The sequence below is a fragment of the Catharus ustulatus genome, chromosome 3 (assembly GCF_009819885.2).
Source record: "Catharus ustulatus isolate bCatUst1 chromosome 3, bCatUst1.pri.v2, whole genome shotgun sequence".
Taxonomy (NCBI): domain Eukaryota; kingdom Metazoa; phylum Chordata; class Aves; order Passeriformes; family Turdidae; genus Catharus; species Catharus ustulatus.
The window spans coordinates 19,657,385-19,680,611 of NC_046223.1; the positions used below are offsets into that span (position 1 = coordinate 19,657,385).

At 42.0% G+C, this 23,227-nt stretch overlaps 1 protein-coding gene across 2 annotated transcripts in view; it reads left to right on the forward strand.

Moving 5' to 3' along the window:
- Positions 1 to 22,936, forward strand: part of AIDA (axin interactor, dorsalization associated) — a 28,325-nt gene extending 5,389 nt beyond the window's left edge. Inside the window, exons 3-11 of one of the 2 annotated variants that reach the window (XM_033054974.2) lie at positions 5,051 to 5,104; positions 7,097 to 7,151; positions 12,137 to 12,200; positions 12,604 to 12,710; positions 13,876 to 13,887; positions 16,458 to 16,580; positions 18,756 to 18,878; positions 19,326 to 19,443; positions 20,315 to 22,936. In XM_033054974.2, the coding sequence (XP_032910865.1) occupies positions 5,051 to 5,104; positions 7,097 to 7,151; positions 12,137 to 12,200; positions 12,604 to 12,710; positions 13,876 to 13,887; positions 16,458 to 16,580; positions 18,756 to 18,878; positions 19,326 to 19,443; positions 20,315 to 20,411 (753 nt within the window). In that variant the 3' untranslated portion in view covers positions 20,412 to 22,936. The remainder of the gene's footprint in view (positions 1 to 5,050; positions 5,105 to 7,096; positions 7,152 to 12,136; positions 12,201 to 12,603; positions 12,711 to 13,875; positions 13,888 to 16,457; positions 16,581 to 18,755; positions 18,879 to 19,325; positions 19,444 to 20,314) is intronic. The other variant, XM_033054975.2, reaches the window with a different exon arrangement.
- Positions 22,937 to 23,227: the final 291 nt, after the last annotated feature.

A 23,227-nucleotide genomic window follows, 5' to 3' on the forward strand; every position in this document is an offset into this window, starting at 1 on the left:
GTGATACCCATTTCTAAAGCTGATATAATTTTATAAAAGAGAATGGCATTTTTATCACTTGCTGGGTTTTGCAGATCATTAAGTGGCTGATGGATTGAATCTTTGAGTCTGGTTATCAAATAGCTGTTTCATTAGCCACATGCACAAACCAATTCCCCAGCATTTCATTGAAAGAACACTTTATCTCCTCTACCATGAGGAATGCTAGTCACAAAAAAAAATATGACCAGAGTCTTGCTATTGCATGGAAAAAAGCACTTAAAACTCTGCACAGCAAAATCTCTGAGTAAAGCTCCTTGCTGTGCTGATCTTCCCTTTTTCTGCAGGAGCTCAGCCAGTATATCATCTAGTGATTATGACTAATTACTATCATCACTAATATCATTCATATGGCATGTGGCTGGAGGGCTTGGTGTATGCTGGGCTTGCAAGCAGTTTGGTTTAATAGAAATATATCTTCTTTCCTGCTGCCCTTCCAAAAATCAGCTACAAATCAGTAACTTTTGCTCAACTGTTCTCCTGGCAGTGCACCCACCAGCATGTTTTTTCCTTCTGGTTCCCAAAAATCTCTTTCCCTAATATCTTAACTTTCTCAGGCTCTGTATGTTACACAAGAGCCACTTTTTTTAAAAATTTTTTTTTTAACCATGGAAGAGTCTGTAACCTTCAAGGTTTGCTTATCTCATGTCACTGGCCAAGGCTGTGTGCAGAATTTCATATATTGAAAGGCCATGAAGCTAATTATGATTTCCACTTGCTTGATCTACCCTCATTGCAGGATTTTTGGGTAGCTTTTTAGTCAACTGCTGAGAATTGCTGTGAGGCTGTAGTTTCTTATTTGACCTACCTTGTGGGGAAGGAGGATTTCAGCAGTGATTTGTCTGTACCAAGGGGATGCTACTTTCTTTACAGCTGCAGGGAAAGGACAAGACTAGGTTCAAATCCTCATCTCTATCTGTCTGTATGAACTTTTACCACGTTTGGGTTTATATCGTGCATCACAGATGGTGTTACAGTGCAGATATGGCTACATGAAATTTGGTGGTTGGTGTGTTACTCACTAATGTAATCATAAAAATCTGTTAATCTAAGAACACTTGACAGATACCACCAGTTTCTTTTCTGGTCATACTGTGAGTCAGTTATCATTTATCTTCTAATACATGTATTGTTTATGGTAAGGATTCAGGCTTTTAAATAGTTCTATCTCCCATTTTTGTTCCTAAAGAATCAGTTTTCAAACATTGTGTGTTTGCCGTGATAGAGCAGGCTCCAGATTTTGTTGCTCACTCCTGTGTTTTCAAATTCTGATGGATTGTCATAACTATTGCTGGACATAATCCTGGAGTTTTAGCTCTTAGGGAAGGCTCTGTCTTGACTTGGGTAATTGACAGTGCTGGAATCTTCATTAGTGATTGTGAATTTTATTGAAGAATTTCTCTGCGGTTCCTGTAAACAGCAAATCACTGTGTTTAGTCTGCCTTCAGTAGCTATAAAGAGGCTGTGCAAGTTTTATCACCTAGAGGCAGCACGTGTGGAATACTAAGAGATACAGTTACTGGTGAATTTGCCTCAGTCCAAACATTTTGAAAACTGCTGTTTATTGTTTTACCTCCATTCTTTAAAAAACCCATCTTCATTCACGATCAGCCACTGTGTTTTGCGATAGGAATTGTTCCAGTTAGGTTTGGCTGTGTCTGTCAGCTTGCCTCCAGCTACAGTTACTCTCACCCAGTTCTCTGTGCAATAATTGTGACCTTTAAAGCCCTCTTCCAGCCACAGTTGTTGCTTCTCATGTAACTTTTTTTGTTGTAGGCTGAGTTCTCGTCAGTGTTAGAAAATCGTGCTTTTGAAGCAATGATAGCTTGCTGAAATACGAGCACTGTTGAACAGTCTTAGCATGATTCATTAAACTACTGGTCTTCTAACAGCCTAAACTCTGGTTAAAGCCAAGCTCTGCTCTGGCTCTGTGTTTGTGCAAACATCTTTGCCTGCATTACAGTTAGCACAGTCATTACTCACACAACTGCTCTGAAGAAACCTTGACTACGAGATCAACTGACATTTCCCCATTCTAATCATGAGTTTATGTAAAACTGAATCTAAACTATTTTAAACTAGCAAAGTTAATTATGGCTTCAGTCTTTCTAATGAGATGCAGAATGTTTTCCCTGCTGCAAAAAGGAGCCTTTGCATGGGATAGTTGCAGCTGAAAATGATAGCAGTGTTTAGCTGCATTTTTAACTTTTGGGTTGGGTGTGGTCCCTTAAAAAAATAGTTATGAATAATGCCTGCTGGGAGCTTGCCATATTTCAATAGATTCCATATAAAACCTATTCTTTACTATTTTAAGACTCCCAAACTCTCTTCAATTAATCTGTTTCTAGAGCCATTATTGCCCTTCAGCCCCCAGGAGCCAGAGGACACACATTTTGTATTGCTCTTTGTTCTGTGAGGAGGTTCCTAGTTTGGGCAGTTTTCAGAACACACGGTTATGAATCTGCAGGATAGGGAATAGTGGAGTTGTTGAATTTACTGGTGAATTAACAAAGGAGATAGGGGCTGAGCAGTGCTTCTGAGACCTCATTTATGATGTGGGCTTAAAGAGAGAGACTAGGAGGGGCAGAGCCAGGTGAAAATCTGTTTACATGTTCTGGTTCTGTGGTGAGGCATGGAGACTGTGTGCTGGTACCCTGCAAACTCATAGCCCTCTTTCTGTTGTGCAAGTGGAGGAGTTTTGACCTCACACAGAATGGGCATGCTCTTTGCTCAGCAGTCAACACCCAAACCATTGGAACAGCTGGGCTTTTGCAAATGCTGGAGCTGTAGTCAAACCTCAGAGATTCCCCTCCCTTCCCTAGGGAACCTGTGGATTCCTTTCTTTTACCCATTATTTCACACCTTCCTCTTTAAGCATCTACCTTTCCAAATATATTTTTCCAGATGTTCACAAAATATAAAAATGAATTCCTTTTATTATGCTGCAGCTGATTAGATGGCTGTAGTGTGTTCTCATTCTTGGGACTGATAATCTGCTTTTGAAGTACTGCTTGGTATCCTCCCACCCAGCCTGGCAGTACATGTAAACAAATCCACAACACCCACGTATGCAGTGTGGGTCTGAAAGTCTCAAAGTGAACTCAGGACTTTATATGCTCTTTTCCATTTCCAAATACCTGTGTTTTTTTCAAGCTGTGCTGGAGATCTAGTCATGGGTCTCTGTTGTATAGCAGAATTTATTTTGGGGAGGAGGGAGTTTGTTGACTGAACAATGTGTCCTGTGTTAATAGGCATCACTCACTGCTTTCTGGGAAGGTGCTCAGAAGAGCTGAAGTTTTTGAAAGGCCTTCATACAATGGACAGTAATAAAAGTTATGAAGATGTAAAGTCTGGCCTAGTGCCATGTTGTAACAATATTAAGAGGAGATGCTAGCTGGGGAGAAATGGCTTCAAAAATTTTGATGAGCCTGTGGTGGCAGACAAAAAATCAGGTATCTGAGGCTTTTGCACACTCTAGCTGTTGGCTCTGCCCTTGAGGTATTGATGTGTGATCTACTTATGATTCAGCTCCTGAACTCTTTCAACTTTCAGTGTGGCCTAAGGTGAACTGAAACTGCAGTTAGTTTTAATCCCAGTCTGTTGAAACTACTGGGGGCCTAGGAGTTGGTTGAGACGGATTTGTGATACCCCTTTGCAGGAGAGCCAAAGAGGTGATGGGGGAGGTACCTCTGAAAGCATGCCTAGTTTTTATCTGCTGTTACCAACACCTTGGAGTCCAAAAAATATAACCCTCCTTTTGGATTTGACTGATACTGCATAGCCTGGTGTCCATACTCTTGAAGTTCTTTGATGCTGGAGTTGTGCTCTAGGAAATCTTTTCCTCTCCTTGCATCCAGCTTGTAGAGGAGCTGTTTTTATACTGCCTGATTTAAAAGGAGAGAATGAGTTACAGGGGCGTATTTCAACTTTAGTCTTCCTTCTGGGGAGAAATTTAATTTGAAAGTGAACTGCTTTTTTCTTTGTAGCTTCTTTGTTGCTGGTTTTCTTGCCCTATAAATGTTCCACAGAGTATTTTGAGTTTATATCTGGCCCTTATTTCTGCAAATCAACGGCGTTTTTCTTCACAAAAAGGTTTTAGTCAATGAACCAACTTGTGATGGTCAGGAAAAATACACTGGGCAGTTGTGTCCTCTTGATGTCACTAATGGAAGTCTTAACTCTTCCTTTCAGCTGATAGTGATAGAAACAAATGTGACTTGTTCTGGAGCATCTTACTTTGTGAAACATAAAAGCTTAAAACTGTCTACAAAGCAAGACTGCTTGCAATGGACTATTCTGAAGCCCTGCCCTCTCTTCTACATTTTTAAATGAAAATGAGAAATTGCTTCATATTTTTGCTCACAGATATTTTAGATTGCTGACAAGTTTGAATTCAGACATATATTCCATGATTCACTCAGTATTTAAGTCTCTTAAAATCACAAAAATAGAAAGTTAGAAAAATAATCCACCTTTAGACTTCCTTTCCCACCAAAACCCACAGGAGTGGGCTGTGTTTTTTAGGGCTGAGATACTGGGCTGGTGTCATGTCTGATGTGGGTGGACTTGCTGTGCTGAGGTTGGGAACCTGGTAAAGGAGCTGTAGGCCTGGCTCCTAAAGGGCAAATCAGCCCAAACCACTCAGGTTCTCAGGAGGTAATGCACTGCTTGGCTTGGATTTATTTTTTTTTCAGTCCCCTATCATCTGAGAGCAGTTGAGTTTATAAACAGTTTATGATGTGATAGGCATTATTACAGTTTCTGCAGAGTGAATGACCCCCCTCTGTGTTGTTGGGCTGTGGGAGGGGAGTTAAGTGGAGATGTCTTTCATCTGTTGTGCTTTCAGAAAATCCTGCTTTTCTATAAAAAAAGCTTCTGATGCTGAACAATAGACCTGAAATCTTTGCAAAACAAAAACCAAAACCGAAAAACAACTGTCTGTGTTTACATTCTTTAAGTGTTCATCTGGACAAATACAGTTTCAGTACTAAATTATTTTTTTCCCTTTCAGAAAACCATAGCTAAAATTGCAACATGCTTGGAACTGAGGAGTGCAGCTTTACAGGTATAGCTCTTTTTCCTATCTGCCATCATACTTTAGCAACAGGTAACTGTAGAGCTTTTTAAAACTTTTTTACTGTCTTCAGGAATACCTGAACTTCTGAAAATGGAGTGTACACTTGGAATTTCCAGGTTGTCATCGTGATGGCCCAGGTGGCTGCCTTAAAAAAGACTGCAAGTGCTTATATGAGTGTCTATTAGTGCTTATCCAGGAATTTAGCTCCACATTTTGTGGTTTTGGTTCTTTGCCTCATTTTCATCCTTCAGAACTGCTTTTTTTTTCTCTTCCTAATCTGTGTGCAAGGTCAAAAAGATCACCAGAATGACCTTTAGACTTATTCAGCTGCTTCACAAGTCATCACAGACCACAAAGGAAAATGTGTGTGTAGAATAAAAATTACTTTTAGCAGTCAGGAAAGCTGGCAGTGCTCTTGGAAAATGTGGGAAAACAATAATTTGTAAACTATTCTTTGGGCTTTTTTCTGGACTGACAGTAGATGTCATGGGAGTGGATATAGTTTTTTCTCAGCACATGCTTATCCCCAAAACAAAAAGCAAGTGAGAGAAATTTCCAAAAGACCATGGATGGGGAAGGAATGAATCAAAGCTTGGGTTACTGGATTACCTCTTTGCCAAGAAAGAGTGATGACAGGCAAATTTTGTATCAAATTACTCCCAGCAGCACTACCAAGTACTTCATGTTGCTGGACAAGGTGCTGCCTTCAACTGTCTGAAAGGCTGGCATACAGCATGCTGGACTCATGAGGTGGGGCCTGACCAGTCTCAAGGCTGTGTAGAATTGGAAGAATTATTTGGTTACCTCTAACTGTCATTTTATTTTGATCTAATCTGGGGTGTTTGGGGAGTGTTGCATTTGCTTGGAGTCACTGTGACTTTGACAAGGGCCTGCATGTTCCATTATGGAACAACTTGGTGGGTCAGGTCCTATCTGGGAGCAGCAGCAGAAGCTGCAGCCATGCAACTCTTCATAACCTGCCAAGCTGGAGAGATGATGTTATGCAAGAACAGCCTTCCTTGCTGTTGATTCCCCAGCAGTAAGTCAAGAATTTTAGAACCTTTTGAGAGGGTACAAGAACTTCTTGCCCAATTCACTTGGGGAGGTTATGGTTTCTTAGCAGAGATTAAAGCAGTTAGTGAGTGTGTTCATCTTTTCCCACTCTCCTAACATTTAGGGTATAGATGGTTTAGTATCCTTACACAATCTTGCAGAAGATTCCCTATTCACTCTTGGATAAAATCAAGAGAAAAAAAAAAAACCTCATTGGACCTTAAATGTTGAAAACAATGGGCAATCTCAAGGAATGCCAAGGGGGAATGGCATAATAGGTGAGACCTGACCATCCACTCAGAAGAGGATGTCCAGTGTCAATCCTCTTATTTTCACTCCTTTTTATGCCAGCTCTGCCACTTGTCTCAGAATAAAGTAATCTTACCAGACTGTTGGTGAGCTACCGCAGAATAAAAAACTACTAACTTCTCTGTTGAGTTAGTAAGTCAGATAGGCTTACTGAGAACTGTACATGTATGTGCTACAGACAGGAGGAAACCATCATCAGAGCTGGAGAAAAGAAAGATGGGAATTTCTCTTCTGTTTTCAGTGATTTCTTGGCTGAGTTTTGTCGAGCTCAGCCTGTGTACTGTAATTTCTGCCAGTGTCACAATGTTGGACATGTCTTGAAATGTGAATGTTCCTGTGTGCAGTAAGAATTTACAACTAATTGGTTTAAAAAATTTATCTTGCATTAGAGCTTGGATTATTGGATATGTTTGTTCTTAATAAGTGAGAAGTAATGTAGACTCTGCCTCACCTGTGAACCTTCCATTTGTTGGAGACTTTTTGGTGGGATGTAGCTTTGTAGTAACTTGGTGTGCTTGAACAAAGGGAACACCTTGCATGCTTATTCTTGAGATAAGGTAGATCTGTGTGAGAGGAAGGTGCATCCAAAGATCTGACTCTTTCTTTGTCCTGTCGTAGTCCACCCAGTCACAGGATGAGTTTAAGCTTGAGGATCTGAAGAAGTTGGAACCAAGTAAGTGGTATCTTGGTATTGTTTCAAATAATATATTCATTTTCAAATAAACAATTTGGGCACTACTAATATTTGCATAAAATAGTATTTTAAGCTATCAATAGTACATTATATAATTTACCTGCACATTTCTTAGTTGAATGGTATTTCAACACTTTGTGGTCTTCCTTCTTGCACCATGACATTTATTTTTTCTTCTGAAAATATTTAACTTGTGTTCATGGTAGCCAATCACCTATCACCTCCCAGCGTAATGCTACCAGACCAACAACGTTGAGAGTCAAAGTGAGGATGTGAGTCAGTCTTTGAAGGGTTTTTGTGTGATGTTGTTTTTTCCCAACTGATCCTGGGTCAGGTCTTGGTATGTCAATCCAGAAATAACTTTTTCATATAGGAAGTATCTATTTATCTGCTTCATTTTCCTTCCTGTAACACTGGCTGCTTTGTTCTCAAAGCATCCTTATGATTAGAGCTTCCACATCTAAGCAATATTATCCTGAATATTAATGTTTCTGCAATTCTCAGGGAACAGGAAATGTGGAAGAGCTTCCTTCATGCTGACTGAAGTTGGTTTTATTTTGCCTATGACACAATTGTAACATTAAGTGGTGTGTTGGGGATAAATATGACGGGCAGGAAAGTGCTTCCCCTTCGTGAGTAGGCTGAGCTTCTCTGCACAGGATCCTACAGGGGAACTGGTTAAGAAGTGGAGCATTGAGCTAAACTTCCTGATATCTCTACCAAAACAGAGTCCAAATGCTTTTAAACTGTTCCCTGAAAGTGCATGGTGAAGGTATGTTACAAAACTGCTGGGTCTTATGGGTGAAGACCATAACTCAGGAAAGGGTTTAACTGTATTGGAATATTTGGTCTTCCTCACTCTACATGTTGCATGTCTGGCCTCTGAATCCTCTGACTTGGGATATTTCTGTATAGATACTGCTGCTCTCTGTTTACAAAGTATTTAAAATGTCGTAATCATTGAATGACTGTGGATTTTATACTCCATTGTGCAAATGCCCTGTGAGTGACTGAATGATGGAAGAGAGACGGGAACCCTGTCCAAAATTTCAATTATGGTGCAACAGTCCTGTTGTTTATCTTGCCCTCCATCAGAGAATTGATTTCTAGCTGTCAAAAAAACTGCTCGTGTGAAGTGCATTCAGCCCACACCTCATACAACAAGCAACTATATTAAAACTGAGGAAGAGTGTGTGGCCATCAGTTTTCAAATACACTGAGTTATTTTCCTTGGAGGAGAACGGATGCTTCTACAACAAAATTGAACATTGATGTTCCTAATGCTGCTGTCTTACTTGGATGGTTCTGACCTCTTTCTCTCTGAATTGTGCCTTTGTTTTGTGGTTTTTAAGTGTATCTTGAATAGAGTAAATCTTAATCATGCCAATACCAGCCATTTCATAAAACTCACCGTGAAGTGTTTAAATTTGCATGTTGTCAATTTTCTTTTGCATCCCACCAGAAAAAGCTAAAAAAATCTGGGCTGGCAATGCAAATAAGTGATTCCTTTGTTAGGTCAAGCCATTCCATTAGGGTGGAACAAAAACAGCTATTCATACAAAACAGCTATTCACACAATTTGGCTTGTTTTAATTACTTTTGTGCCTGAAGCTGTCAGAATGGTTTTGGTGTTGTTATAACAACCAGGGCCCTTAGATTTACTTTTTTTTCTTCCCCTTAATCTTGTGTTGTCGAGTTCTAACTTTTCCTACTTGAGCTTGCATTTCATGCAGCTTGGAGAGTGAAGCAATTGGCTACTTCTGTTTGTTTACAGGATTTGTTCACTGGATAGTTTGCACTGGAATAATGCTACAGGAGGTTCCATACATACAAATAGTTCTTTTGAGGCTGTGCTGTGTGAAGTCATTGTTAACACACTGAATCTCACCAATACATTTCTTTGTGGAAGCTTATTACCATGTTAGAATGCACAGTACAAATGGATGGGCTGGGGCATCCCTTATGCCTGCATGATAATTATAAGACAAGTGGATACTGGGGAGCATGGTGTCTGGGTTTTATGTTGTGTATTAAAAAAACACATCAGTACAGGTATCAGAAAAAATCATGGTCACAGAAAATCTAAATGGACAGTGCTCTTTACCATGTGTCCTGATCTTCTGGCTTACGTTGGTAATTTCTTTTGAAATCTTTCAAGAAAGAGCCAACTGCTGATCAAATCAGACTATGGGGGTGGTGAAGGACCTCGACAAGGAGTGGTTGAGGTCACTTGATCTGTTCAGGCTGGAGGAGGCTGAGGTGAGACTCACTGCAGTTACAACTTCCTCCTGAGGGGCAGAGGAGGGACAGGCACTGATCTCTGCTCTGTAGTGACAGGGACATGACCCGAGGAATGGCCTGAAGTTGTGTCAGGGAAGTTTAGGTTGGATATCAGGAAAAGGTGCTACACCCAGAGGGTGGTTGGGCACTGGAACAGGATTCCCAGAGAAGTGATTACAGCACCTGCCTGACAGAGTTCAGGAAGTGTCAGGACAATGCTCTCAGGCACAGGGTGTGATCCCTGGGGTGTCTTGTGCAGGGCCAGGAATTGGACTGTGATGATCCCCGAGGGTCCTTTCCAAATCAGGAGATTCTGTGATTCTGTACAAATCAAAGTGACACTGTCCAGCGTCACAAAAGGAAAGGCAACTTCTGCACAAGAGCCTGCAGAACAGTATTTTTAAAAGATTTCTGTTGGAAATGTAGCATAGATAGAGGCCACAATGCTGGGATTTACCCATTAACTGCACTAGTGGAGAATTTTCTGGGAATTGTGTTCTCAAGCAGCAACATTACACAGGGGAAGGGCTCTTTCACCCAGAGGTGAATTGTGTTTTTGAAAACAAAGCAGAGATCCGAAAAAACCCAAGCCAACCTTTTAAAGCTTGGATGTCTTACACAGCATTGCAATGGAGATTCCTGTTCATATTATCCTATTTTTTTGTCCTGTGATCTGGTATTTTTATTTCAATCAACTGAAGCTCACACTTGGGGCAGATGCAAAGAGGATTTTTCTTTTCCTTAAAGTTTTATTGCTTAGCTTTTCCTTAGTGACTTTGAATAAGTATTTCACCAGGCTCAGTAGTGGACCTGCTGCTTATCCTGGTGGTCTTTAAAGAGGCACTTAAACCCCTGTTACAGCTTTGCAAAATTATTTGCCATTGGTGGTGAGCAAGAACTCCAAGCTTTTTAAAAACCTGAACCACAGCTTTGTGCAGCAAAATGCAAGAGGTTCTGCTTCTGAGCTGAACATTCAGCACCACATTTGTTCCCGGCAGGACAGGAGTGCTCAGCCTCAGGCAGCAGCAGCAGCAGGATTTTAGGTGCTGTAGAACTGTTTGCCTCTTGCCTGGTCTCAAGTCAGTAGAGCTTTTTGGGCCCTCTAGTGATGCCTGCAGTGAATTACGAGGAGGGGTTTTTCAGGGGCTGCTCGTAAGAGGACCTGGTTACCCAAAGAGAGGACTTACCAACCTTTGGAAAGTGGGAAGGAGAGCTACTGTGATGCCTGTCTCTTCTGTTTGATGTGCTTATGATCTGTGAGAGATCTCACTTCACTGAAATTTTCCTCCTGGGGTAGTTTCACTTTCTGTTTCTGATATGGTGTATCTCTCAGAGCTGGGGAATTCTGAGAGTAATAAAAATCCCCGTCTTTTCCTGAACCTCAGCAGCACTGGAAGATAACTATCTGTTGTTGATCCAGCTGCTTTTCTGGTGGGACGTGGCTGTGATTCTTCAGATTCATGTTGAGATCTGCATTACTGGTCCCTAAGAGCAGAATCTTTGGAGAGAGAGACATGGCATCAGTTTTGTCTCTCACAGCTCTGACTGAAGGCACTTTAAACCTTTCTCTGTATTTATGTATCATGTCTGGCTGGGATCAGGTACTGATTAACCTCTCATGTTGTGGCACAGAAATCAGAAAACAGTATGAGTAAGGACTGGAAAGACTTTTTGGTTTCTTTATAGTTTCCCAGAGGGATAATTTATTCTTAGAGCATTCAGATGGTGTCTGGTAAGTGAATGCAGGAGCCCAGGCTGGGTGATGGGAATGTGAAAGCAGACAGGGAAGCTCTCCTGTGCTGGCTGAGTTGTAGTGTGCTCAGGCAGAGGGGCCTGGCAATGGCTCCTTAAGCATAACTGGTATTTAAGTACCTCTTGGTATTTGTGTAATCTGAACGTTGTTTGAAAAGAGTTTTGTTCTCATTCAGTAGTCCTAAGGGGAGAATTCCTCTGCTTTGAGAGTGCTTATTGCAAAGTGAAGCTCTGTGAGGGTAGTCAGGGTTTTTTTCTCTCTGCTTCCCCCACCGGTCTGGGATATTCATTGTCTGGTAGGAGTGCCTCTCCCTGCAGGTGTCCTCTTGTAAATTTTTAGGCCCTTTAGCCATCATGAAATGCTTATTTCTTTCACATGTTTTTGGAAGTTTCTCTTTCACTGGTAGTTGTGTTTGAAAAGGGAAGCAGAAAATCTCACCAGAGCTTTGTGTTAGCAGCACACTTGGTGCCCCATGGTGGCTGCCTGAATGTGCACCCACATGTGCTGAAGTGTATCAGCTCTGGAGATTTCAGTCTGTTTGGAGCTGATACCAGTAACACCACCACTCTGCTCTCAGTAGCCACCAGCGATTGCTACCCTCACCCCAGAGGCTGGAGTATTTTCTCAAGATCATTTTGGTTATTGCCACATTTATCTTCTCTGTCTGGGTGTGGTAGTAGTGATTGTTGTACTGCAAGAATCACAAGGTGCAATTCATCTGCCTGAATGTTATAGTGATATAGTTTTGATCATAGCTGTGCTAGTGTTAAAATATGAGAGAAGAGGGGTGGTTTTTGTATGATCTGATTATTTTAAAATTTTTATTATTATTTGTGAATGAAGATGCTGCCAGAATGGACACAGCTGTGCAAAGTAGTAGAATTAATGCTGGTTTATGAGTATGGATTTTTAGTTTTTCCTTTCTCTGCAGTATTAAAGAATATCCTCACTTACAATAAGGAGTTCCCCTTTGATGTCCAGCCTGTCCCACTCAGGTAAGAGAGAACTTTTTACATCACTTCATGTACAGATATGTACCTGAAAGGGTGTATGGCCTGGACCTGGTGTGCACCTGAAACACATTTCTAGAGACATCTGCTTGCCAGAATGCTTTGTGTAAACTGCTAAATAAAAGAACTTTTGAATTGTTTGTCTAGGTACTTGGTATATCCCTACATCTCTCTGAAATTTCCAGTATCTCCTCCTGGCTTTAGGCTCTGTGATTTCTATTGTCCTGAGCTCCTGCAGTCTCTGTCAAAGTCTGTAGGTAGAGGTAGAAGTTAAGAAGTATGAAATGACATTAAAGGGTGTTGTCCATGCTCAGGTGCTGGCTTGTGAATTGACAGCCAGGTGATGAGTTGAGTGTTGGTCTCATTTCTTCTTTCTTATGTTTTACAGGAAGATTTTAGCACCTGGAGAAGAGGAACACTTGGAGTTTGAGGAGGATGATGAGGAAGGAGGAGCTGGAGCAGGGTCTCCAGACTCTTTTCCTGCTAGAGTTCCAGGTAAGGGCACTAGCCTTGCCATGCCAGCCTCTGTAGCATCTCTTAGTTTTGGCTATTAAAATCCTCTTTGTCCACCTGTGATTTGAAATATTTGAGTGGGAAACTGCAGGCTCATGTAAACAAGCCCTAATGCTGCACTGGAGACCCACAAGGGTGGCCAGTGAACTTTTTTTTTCAGCAAGGAGTGTCTTACTGTGAAACAGTTGTATGGAGAACCTGAGGGTGGTACTATCTACCTCAAATAATTAGCCTTTAATTCCAACTCAGTATTTTCATCCCATGCACTTTAACTATGTGAAGCATTTCAAACGTAAATTGGGGCAATGTTCCTCCTGCAAGGAGCAGCACATCCTCCTAGAGATGTAGAAGTTGTTGCTGCCTATTTTTGTGTTGCACTCTTTGGTGAAACAGCAGCTTAGAGTGAAGCCAGGCTGTGAGAGGAGAAAGAGAGGTTTTTATTTTCCTAGCTTAGGTCCTTGTCCATGTGAAAGCATTTGTAGAACTGGATTTACCAACAGGTTCTAGCGAAGGTGTTCCTGTAACTTCAGGTTTTGACAATTTAAATGTTGCAACAGAGGTTCTTTAGGTTTTAATTTTTTTTGAAATTTCTTGGCAGAAGAAACAAGTTTCTAGTTTTGGAGCTGGCTGGCAAACTTTGTATTTCAGGAATGAGATAACAAGTATTGAAATAATGGTCAAAAGAGCTGGGGTGTTGCATTACTTCTGCCTGGAGAAAACAGATGATATTCAGATGTGATCCCAAGCACAGTGCTAAATATGGCCCCTGCAGGCTGAGCTGATGTGGACATGCACAGTCTACCTGTTCATGCCAAGCTTCCAAAAAGGCTGTAATATGTTGTGATATTGATTGCTGACATTTGCTGTCTCAATCCTTGTTTTTCACCATGATAAATCCATTTATGGGGATGAATTCTGTCTGTCCCAAGTACCACAGGAAGTCCCAAACAAAAGCAGTTTGCAGCCCTGGGGTGAGCCTTATGAGTAAAGTGAACTTCCCCTATCGAATTGACAGAGTTGTGTTGCACTCCTTGCTTTGATGTGCCTTTAATCCATAGTGTGTGACTGTACTGTCTAACTGACCATGGTCTTGTCTTCTCCATGCATGGCTTCATCGTTATCACATTGCCCCATTCATCTAACCCAGGAGCCAACAAAGGTATGAGAACCTTTTAGTATGTACAGTCATTTCTGTGCTCATGTTCATGCACCTGTGGTCTTCTTCATACAGCTCTGAGTGTCAATCCTCACAACACAATTGTGAGAAAAGGGAACGTCATGTTTGTTGATTTAAACAGCACTCTAGAGGTTCTGGCTTGTGGTATAGCCCAGGGTAGGTGTAGCTGGATTTTATTTACTGGAACACACATTTTATGGGAAATCATACACAAACAGTATTTGTGTAGTTAGACTTCTGTGCTGTGTGGAGCTGAACTGACCAATGGCTTGCTGCTTCTAACAGCAGAGGTTTCCTGCCTTTCTCCTGGTTATATATGACTTTATTGCAGTGCTGTGCTCTTCACTTTGTGAGCCCAGCAGGAGACTTGACACTTTTTTCCCCTTTCTCTGAACTGAGATTTGGGAGGGGAGAGTTGGAATGCCTGTGTCTTGGTGGCAGTGGGCTGCTGGGCTGGCTCACTGTGTGTCCCTGAAAGCCACTTGGAAGACACTTCCTTCATCTGCAGATGCTCCCGTCCTGCTCTGGCAGAGATGCCTGTGGCTGTGTGTGGTGTGGCTGCAGCTTTCTCCTGAAAGGCCTCAGTGTGAGCCAGGCCATGGTGGCAGACAGGAGGAAAGCTGTACCATGGAGAGGGGCACTGTCACCTACTGTGGCTGCTGGGTGAAGTGGCTGTGGAGGCTCCAGCACAGGCCTGCCTGGGGCTGTGGCTCGTATCAGACAGGTTACAGTCAGCTGTTCTAGTCCACTGCTGGCTTGGCTGTTCCTCCTGCTAGGGCAGGAAGGAAACTGTTCCTTGGATACTCTGTCCTACTGTTCTCTTGTCTCCTGGAAGTGAGTTTGACCCCTCTGTCCATTGCAACTCTGCAATTTCACACATTGTGGAAAGCATTCTTCAAGAACAGAATCATTTTTCTTAAACCACTATTTTTATAATAAATACCAGGCTGAGGCACCTTTCAGGTGATTTTTCTATCAAGTACCATATCACTTAGTCCCATGGAATGATGGACAGGAAAGCTGAAGGCTGCAGTTGCTCCTGGCTCTTGGGGGACATGCTGCTTTTAGGAGACAAATGAGATACGGTGAAGCAAGGGTTTGAGCCAAAGAGAAGACAAGCTTGCTTCTGCCTTCACTTAGATTGAAATAAGAACTCTATCTTTGGACATCTCTTCAGGAAAGAAACAGGAAGATTAACTAAAGCATGAGCTGCTTTGCAGAAATGAGGGGCTCTCCTACTAAGTTTGCTCTCTGACATTTCTCCCACTGCAGGCAGAAGCCTGAGCCCTTGCTCAGAACACTGGACTGAGCTCTGCTCTGCTGTGTTGGGAGGTGTCTGCAGACACGGTGCTTTGGAGGCCCCAAGTCTCCTCAGGACAGGAAATACAGAAACACACAGCATCAGAGATGGGAATTCAAGTCTTTCATGTGATCCTGAGAGAGGGATTGGATGCAGGAATGCTCTGAAGCTTGCATGTAGTTTTCAGAGCAGAATGCAAGGTCCCTCTTGCAAAGCCAGTCTCTCGTAAGACAAAATCTTTGTGGTTCCACAGCTCCTCAAGTGGATGAGAGGAAAAAATTGTGTCAAGAAAAACTCATATTGGACTTGTCAAAGGAAATTAATTACATTGTTTAGATCTCAAGCCTTAGGATTTCTTTTTTTCATTGCAAAACCAAAACTTTAACGCAAACTTGCTCATGAGCCTGAGTGTTTTCTGTGCTGGTGCTTGTGCATCCAGTAGGGGAGAGAGGCTTGAAGTGTGCCAGTTTTTGCTAAATGCAGCACGAAATAACCTACTCTGTGTTTGATGACAGAATGTCATTACTTTTAGTGAGTTTGAGCAGTCTGGATTTCTTGCCAGCTGCACTGTCTTCCTCAGCACTGTGAGGATTCATTTATACTGATCACCAAGTTTTGGTGCTAAATATTCTTAATGCAGAGCTGGGAACTCCTTCCTTTAGGCAGAAGGGAACTTGGCAGATGCAAAAACTTTTTTCTTTCCCCCCACTTAAGTACAGGCCAGTAGAACACTTAAGGATCAGTTTTCTGGTTCCCTTATGTTCTGTGTGATTTGCAACAATGCCATTTTCCTCCTTAATCTCCCAGTCTAAACATTCAACATGAAGCCAAGTCATGTTCAGTGGGGTGGGACTCCTGATCAAGTGTCTAAGCCTCCTGCAACTGCAGATTGAATCCAGCCTCCCAAATTTAATCCTCAAAAATTATATCAAGTGAGTTCCATGAATGGGTTATTCTGCATGACAGCAAGAAATAACACTTTAAACAATGTTCCCCTCTATTCTTTTAGCATTAGGGTTTTTTTCAGTTGGTTTGACTTGAGGCAGTCCTGTTTTTTTTCTGGGGGGCTCTGAAATTTGTAAAAGGATGTTGTGTGTGCACAGACATTCCCATAGTGGTGTGTACTACTGGGATAGGAATCCTTGGAGTTTGAAACCCCTAAGAACAGTATCTTCCATGAGGAAATATGGGAAAATGAGGCCTCTGCTGTGAGATGACACCAAGGGTTAATAATATGCTTTACTCTTTCCAGGTACTTTATTGCCCAGATTGCCATCTGAACCCGGGATGACGTTACTCACCATCAACATAGAGAAAATTGGTCTGAAAGATGCTGGGCAGTGCATTGATCCTTACATCACAGTCAGTGTAAAGGGTAATGATTTCTGTTCTGCCTCCTCAGTGCTGCTTTGGAGAGAGTGCCTTTTCTGAAAGCTCTATTGATTTTTCAGCCTGCCAGGAAAAACATTCGTTGGCACTTCTATTGTGGATTTAGGGCTTCTGCTTTAATCAAGGGTGGAAAAATTCTGTATTTGGCAGCTACTGGGAGGTGAATCTCTGCAGGATACACTTCTCTCTGTGCACTCAGGGGTGGCTTGTCCATGCTGATAACTGAGTGACTTTGCCCTACTTCTCCATTCTACAGCTGACTCCTAAGTACAGATGCGCTTGGACTGTGTGTACTCCCCACACAAACTGGGCTCTGGGCTTTCTGGAGGTGGAGAACCATGGCCCACTGACTCCATCCTTGCCCTCTCATTAAACTAATTTTGTAGTCATACAAATATAACCTTACCAGGGCTTGAGGTTTAGAGGGATGGGTATGAAGCTGGGAAGCAGAGCTTGCAAGTGAAATAAAATAAAAAATGTGTTAGCCTGGCTAATGAAATGCTTCAGCCAAAGCCTGGTGGGCTGAGAGCCTCTATAAATCTGAAAGAACCTCTCTCTTGGTCAGTCCAGGATAGGCAACGTTAGGATTTCTCTGTTTCAATGGTAACATAGTTGGTGTCTTTTGAGGCTGAGATTTTTGGTATTCACACTCTTTCTAGTGGGAGTATCTCTGTCTCCCCTTTTGCATTTTTTATCAGGAAACCCCTGTAGTCAAAGCTGCTTACCCTTGTTCTGCTTTACTTCAGCTTCTCTTTACAATTTTTGTAGGCAGATGGTTTTTTTGTTTAACATGTAAAAATCTGTAACTGAACCAATATCCTCTTGTTATTTTCAGTTGTGATAATGACCTTGTATGTGTCCTCTTGAGATGTGCTATTGGATAGTAAATGTAGGGATGAAACACTTGTTAGATGTGTGATAAGTGCTTCTTTCTCATTCCTGCTAGACATCCTCTGGCAGGAGGAAGGTTCACAGCATCAAATATCCCCTGAATACTTACCAGGGCTTACAAGGCAAACATTCCTTGTTCCTTGCCACTGAAGTGTTTGTCTCATTGTACATTGCTAAAACTGCTGCTATAGCTGTCATTTCCCTTCTGGAGGTAAGGGAGACTCAGTATTGCTGGGGTTGCTTTCTTTTCTCTGTTAACATGATGCTTCCTATTTCCAAACTCATATAAATGGTGGCTGCTAAAAAATGAGGTAGAAAATAGGATCAAAAAGGGAGTGTGTGGGCAGGGTATGGGTGAGTCTGCTAATGGTGTCTTAATCCTTTTATCTCCCAAGATTTTTAGTCAGGAAAAGTAACTCTGAGGACTCATTTTGTCACTGTTAGGAGTCTGAAGATAGTTAGTAGCTGGTTTCCTTGGTTTTAAACCAAGCTGCTCTTCTGCAGGTTTGGGGGGGTTGTTCTGGATGCAGTGTTGGCAATCCCAGCCCATGTCCTGGATGAAGGGAATCACTGGTGCTCCAGGGCTCCAAGCACAGCATGTGCACTCCATACCTGTAATCCTGGCTGCATCATTAGCGACTTCCTCTGCCAGAGGGAAAGGGATCGAGAATGAGGGGAAAGACAGAGGACAAATGAACTCCTGGAAACAGCAGAGGCTTAGTGAGAAACAATATTGGCTGTGCCAGAGCAGCAAAACCAGGGGCTGGTGCTGAGAGCTGGAGCCCAACCCACAGCCCTACAAAGCCTCTGTGGAAAACCCAAGAGGAATAATGCTGGTTGTGTCTAGGGACAAAGCAGGGCATGCACAGGATGTGAGAGCTGTGCCAGCTGTGCCCTGCAGATTCTGTGTGGAGGGCAGCCTTTGGTGTGTATCCCACTTGGGCTGGAGCTCTGCTGGAGTCCTGTGTGCACAGGGAATAGAATCTTTTGCTGACAGCAGAAAGAAATGCACTCTTAAAAATAAAAAGAGGGATAATTCCAGTTTTTATCTGAAATATTGCTAGAACTTTAGCTGCTTTTGTGTTGAGCTCAAAAAGAAAATTAACTGATTGTGAAAGTGCCTTTTTTAGCCCCTTTTTTAGGTTTTGTGGAAACATCCAGCTTGGATTAACTTTTTGTGGCAGGATTAGGAGAGACTTAAAAGTCTCTTAAAGCTGAACCTTAAAGTCTGAGAAGCTTCTGCCATTCTCATGCTGTTTCTTTCCTGCAGATTTGAATGGGATAGATCTGACTCCTGTGCAAGACACTCCTGTGGCTTTGAGGAAGGAGGACACATATGTCCATTTTAATGTGGACATCGAGATTCAGAAACACATTGAAAGACTAACAAAAGGTACGTAGTACCAGAGACCTGAAACAGAAACTTTGGGAGCACAGACACTGGGCTGCTCCTGAGCTGATGCTGCAGGGCTCAAGACAAGGATAAAAATAGACCTTTGCATCCTGTCCCTTTCAAATTGGTCATTGGAATGGCTCGCAGGCAAGGGAGAGATGAAAAGAAATAAAAACAGAGCAGTCTGGGTTTTTTTACACAGATATTGAGCTACTTTATCACCTGCTTAGTCATTGGTACCTGGGTGTGAGCAATGGAGTGAAGAGTTTCAGTTGTTGGGAGTGTAATGAGCATTGTAAGAACACAGTGTAGCTTTTGAGTAAATAACAGAAGTGTGGGAGATAATTCCCTTCAATTTAAGTAGAGCAACTTAATGGCAAATACGTTTTCAGGTAACTCTTAGCCATTAATTGCTAACTTTTTCTATTCAACCGTTTTTCCCTCTAGGTGCAGCTATTTTCTTTGAATTCAAACACTACAAGCCTAAGAAAAGGTTTACTAGCACCAAGTGCTTTGCTTTCATGGAGATGGATGAAATTAAACCTGGGGCAATTGTTATAGAACTGTAAGTGATTCACAATTATTGATGACAATGACAGAGGAAATGAACCAGCCTTCAGTTACAGTGTGTGGCTTGTTTTATTAAGGAAGGTTTCTTGGACTCATTAGATTGCCTTCCATAAGGAGTATTTTATTTTTAATAAGGAGGAAAAGATAAAATGCTTTAGGCAAGTAAGATGGTTAGAGACTCTTTTCAGAAACTAGACCAGTTTCTAAATAAAATGCTGGTGTTTGTAATTTAATTTTGTATTAATTTAATGAAGTCTGTAGGGGAGATTTTAATTTGGAGCTTAGCCTGAGAGTCAGATCAGCTATATTTAAAAAAAATAATCAACTCAGTGTTTTGGTACAGAACTTCTGTAAAGGAAATCTGATTTGAGGCATGAGATACCAATTTGCGATTAACTTTGTGAACACTTCAAAGCAATATTGATTCATTGTGGTCTGCATCCTCTCCTTGACTGAAGGTCTGAGAGAGGGATTGGAGGATTGGGGTTTGGTTTTTTATTCAAGAAGAGGGTGAATCTTGCAATTCTTGGAAAAGTGCTTAGTCTGTGCTAGCTGGAGTACTTCTGAAGTACTGAGTAACTGATACTGGGTCTCTCCTACAATCCAGACTATCATGTTGGGAATTTCCTTACAAAAATATTACATTCATTTACATATTGAAATTTTTCTTCTGTAAAAATAATCATCCAGAGAAAATGCCATTTCTTCCTGTAAACCTACTCATTACTGTCGCTTCCAGCAAGCCTTGTCAGATGTATTTAAAAGATGAGGGTAATAAGATCTGTAAAGGATGAGCTTTCTAGTTTGCTTTCATCTTCCTGCACAGCCATTAGCACTTGAATTAATGCACTTTCTTGTGGTTACAGGTACAAAAAACCCACTGACTTTAAAAGGAAGAAATTGCAACTGTTGACCAAGAAACCACTTTACCTTCACCTCCATCAAACATTGCACAAGGAATGACCCCAGTTGTGAGACCTCTGTGAACTGAACCACAAGTCCTGGTAGCTGTGTAGTAGCCTTAGGCTCCGAGGGGCGGGAAGACGACTCTATTCATGCCAGTAGGTCACACGAGACCATCACCCACTGCACAGCACTACTTCAGGGGCAGGGACAAGCCTGCCATGCAAGTGCAAGATTTTTTTTTCAGTAACTTCCAGCTACAGGTTTTTCCAAGAGCCCTGATATATAGGTTGACTGCTTTTCCTAAGTTTGCTGTTCATCACTTTTTACTTTAACTGTTCTCCTTTTGCCTCAAGCTCCCCCTGAGGATGGAGAGTGCCCCTTTGCCAAACCTGCAGCAATAAAGATGTAGCAGGCCTACTAACTGCTTACACTGCTGTGCTATTGTAGTTCCTCTCATCTGCATTTCAGAGTCCTCTGGAGTGGGCAGGATGACAGAAGACTGGGAGAAGGACGAGGTGGGCTGGGAAGCAGCTTGAAGTACTGCAAGTGCTTTGAAGTGAGGGAGTGGAGGATGCAGATCAGGTGGGTGGCCACGAGTGCCTGTGGTCAGGTCAGGAGGAGGACAACTGCAGATGAGAACACTGAACTATGATTTAACAGCCTTGCCTAAGTTATGGATACATGTTACAATCCTTTCAATCACTGTTACTCCCCAGTAGAGCTATTCTTTTCTGTATCTTGTCACAGAGTAGTTTGCAAAGGTGGGTGCGGGATAGAGAGGCCTTCTCCAGGGCTTTGTCCTGGTGGCAGTGGGCATTTCGCCATTTCAGTGACAGCAGGACAGGCCCTCAGTGCTGAAGTGTCAATTTTTCAGAGCTTTGTATAAAATAGGTCTAGCTAGCAGGCTGACCCACCTTTTACATGAAACTGCTGTTCTTATGGAAACTGATTGTATGCAGTTTTCTGCATATTTTGTGCAAGTCTGGAAACTTACTCAAAAAATTACCTTTTTATGTAAGTAGATAGGATTATCATTTATTTTCTATATTTTTGATTTGGTGTGTAATAAGCTGCAGGACATTGGCTTATTATGACACACTTGCATTCACCTTTTGACCTGAAAAGGGGACAGAAGTAAAACCCAGTCAAATCTTTCATATATTTGCGTGGATATTTAATACGATACTTTATGGTTTGATAAACTTCTTGCATATCTAACTAGTGCCTGAATACTCTGCTATGCTAACTAAAGACCCAGCTCCCAAAATAGTGTCAATTATTTTGAACAGCCTGGATGCAGGTGTAGCATCCATTCCTCTTTTCTGTCACCTCACCCCAAGATGTTACATCATGTGTTAAGGGAAGGGATGTTACTTTTCCTCATGCTGTTTGTCTGTCTCCACTCAGCTGTTCAGCATTTTTGGTGTTACTATATTGATTAGGATAAAAAGCTGGTTTTGAATGTCCTAATCATCTTGCCTTTCTTTGCTCTGGTATAACTAGGGATGACATTATTTAGGTGTTACAACAAAAGTCAGCAACGCTTTCTCAAATTCCACTGCTGTTTGGAGGGGAAAAAGGGCAGTTGAATTGTCCTGTTTATGGATCTTTACAATATCCCACTGGTTTTAGAGCTGATGGTTGACCATCAAGATATCCCTGTGAGTTATGGAAACACCTCTGAATGCAGTATTCTGGACACCAGGCTAAAGGAGCCTACACTGCTAAAAACCAAACACAAATCATCCTCTGAACTCTGCAAAAGGACAGAGGAAAGCATTAGTCTGTGGTTGCAAGTAAATCTGAGCTTGGCCCATTTACCTGTCAGTGGTCCCTGGCTGGCTCAGGACTTGTTCTGACCAAGGAATTGCAGGATCTGAGTGTCCCTGAAAGGTGGAAGGGCTGGTTCTGGAGTTCAGTCCAGCTCTGCCCATCCAGGGTAAGCTTTGCAGTGAGGTGTGTGTGTCCAAGGTGAATGCTGGTGCATCCAGAGGGAGATTCCATCCAACTTTTGTTACTGTTACCTGGGATGGGCAAGGGAGGAAACACTGAGCATCACAAAGGCTTGTGTGGGGAAGGAAAGATCCTGAACTTGGAGAACTTAACTTCTAATCCTGGATGTTCATCAATGTATGTATCATCAGCCACCCTGCAAACTGAAATACTGTCCCTTGAAGTACAAACCCATTGTTTCTGCTGCTTACCTGGACCCTTCCCCAGCTTGTAGATGTCTGTATTAATGCCAGTTATATGAAATGTCAACTTTGAAGTATTTTTGTTGAATACACAAGTAGAGCTTTGTATTTAACTGATTGTGAATTAATGTCTGTTGAGTGTGAAATACCATTTTTAAAGTTGCTTCTATCCCTTGCCTTTTTTCTGTGAACTGTCTCAGTGCCAGGACTGCTGCTGCACACACCACAGGCTTCAGGATTGTTTGATGTTTCAGTGATGTTCCAGCTTGTCTTTCATCTGAAATCTAAGTCTTTACACTTGTACTGTAACACCTAGATGGCAACTTTAATGGCTGCTTGTATTCTGGCAGTAAAGCTGTACTGGCCTCCCAGTAGGGTTTTTTATTATTCTGCATTGTTTTCCTTTTTTTCCTCCTGCAGGCTGCCTTTTGGACAGTGCACTTGTGAGACACCTTACTCACTGAGACAGTCAAAAGCCTCCTATTCCAAATGCTTGCACTAACACTTGAACTGCCAGTGTGGGGTGTTTTGGAAGTTATTTAGTGGTGGTAACTGCAGTAGATGTTTACATACCCCCACTCTGCTTTACAGAAAACTGCTTTCTTTTCTGATAGAAGTAAAAAAGGCTCTCCAAATCCAGCCTTCCTCTTACAGAAGCTGAATTGCTCTTAACCCTGA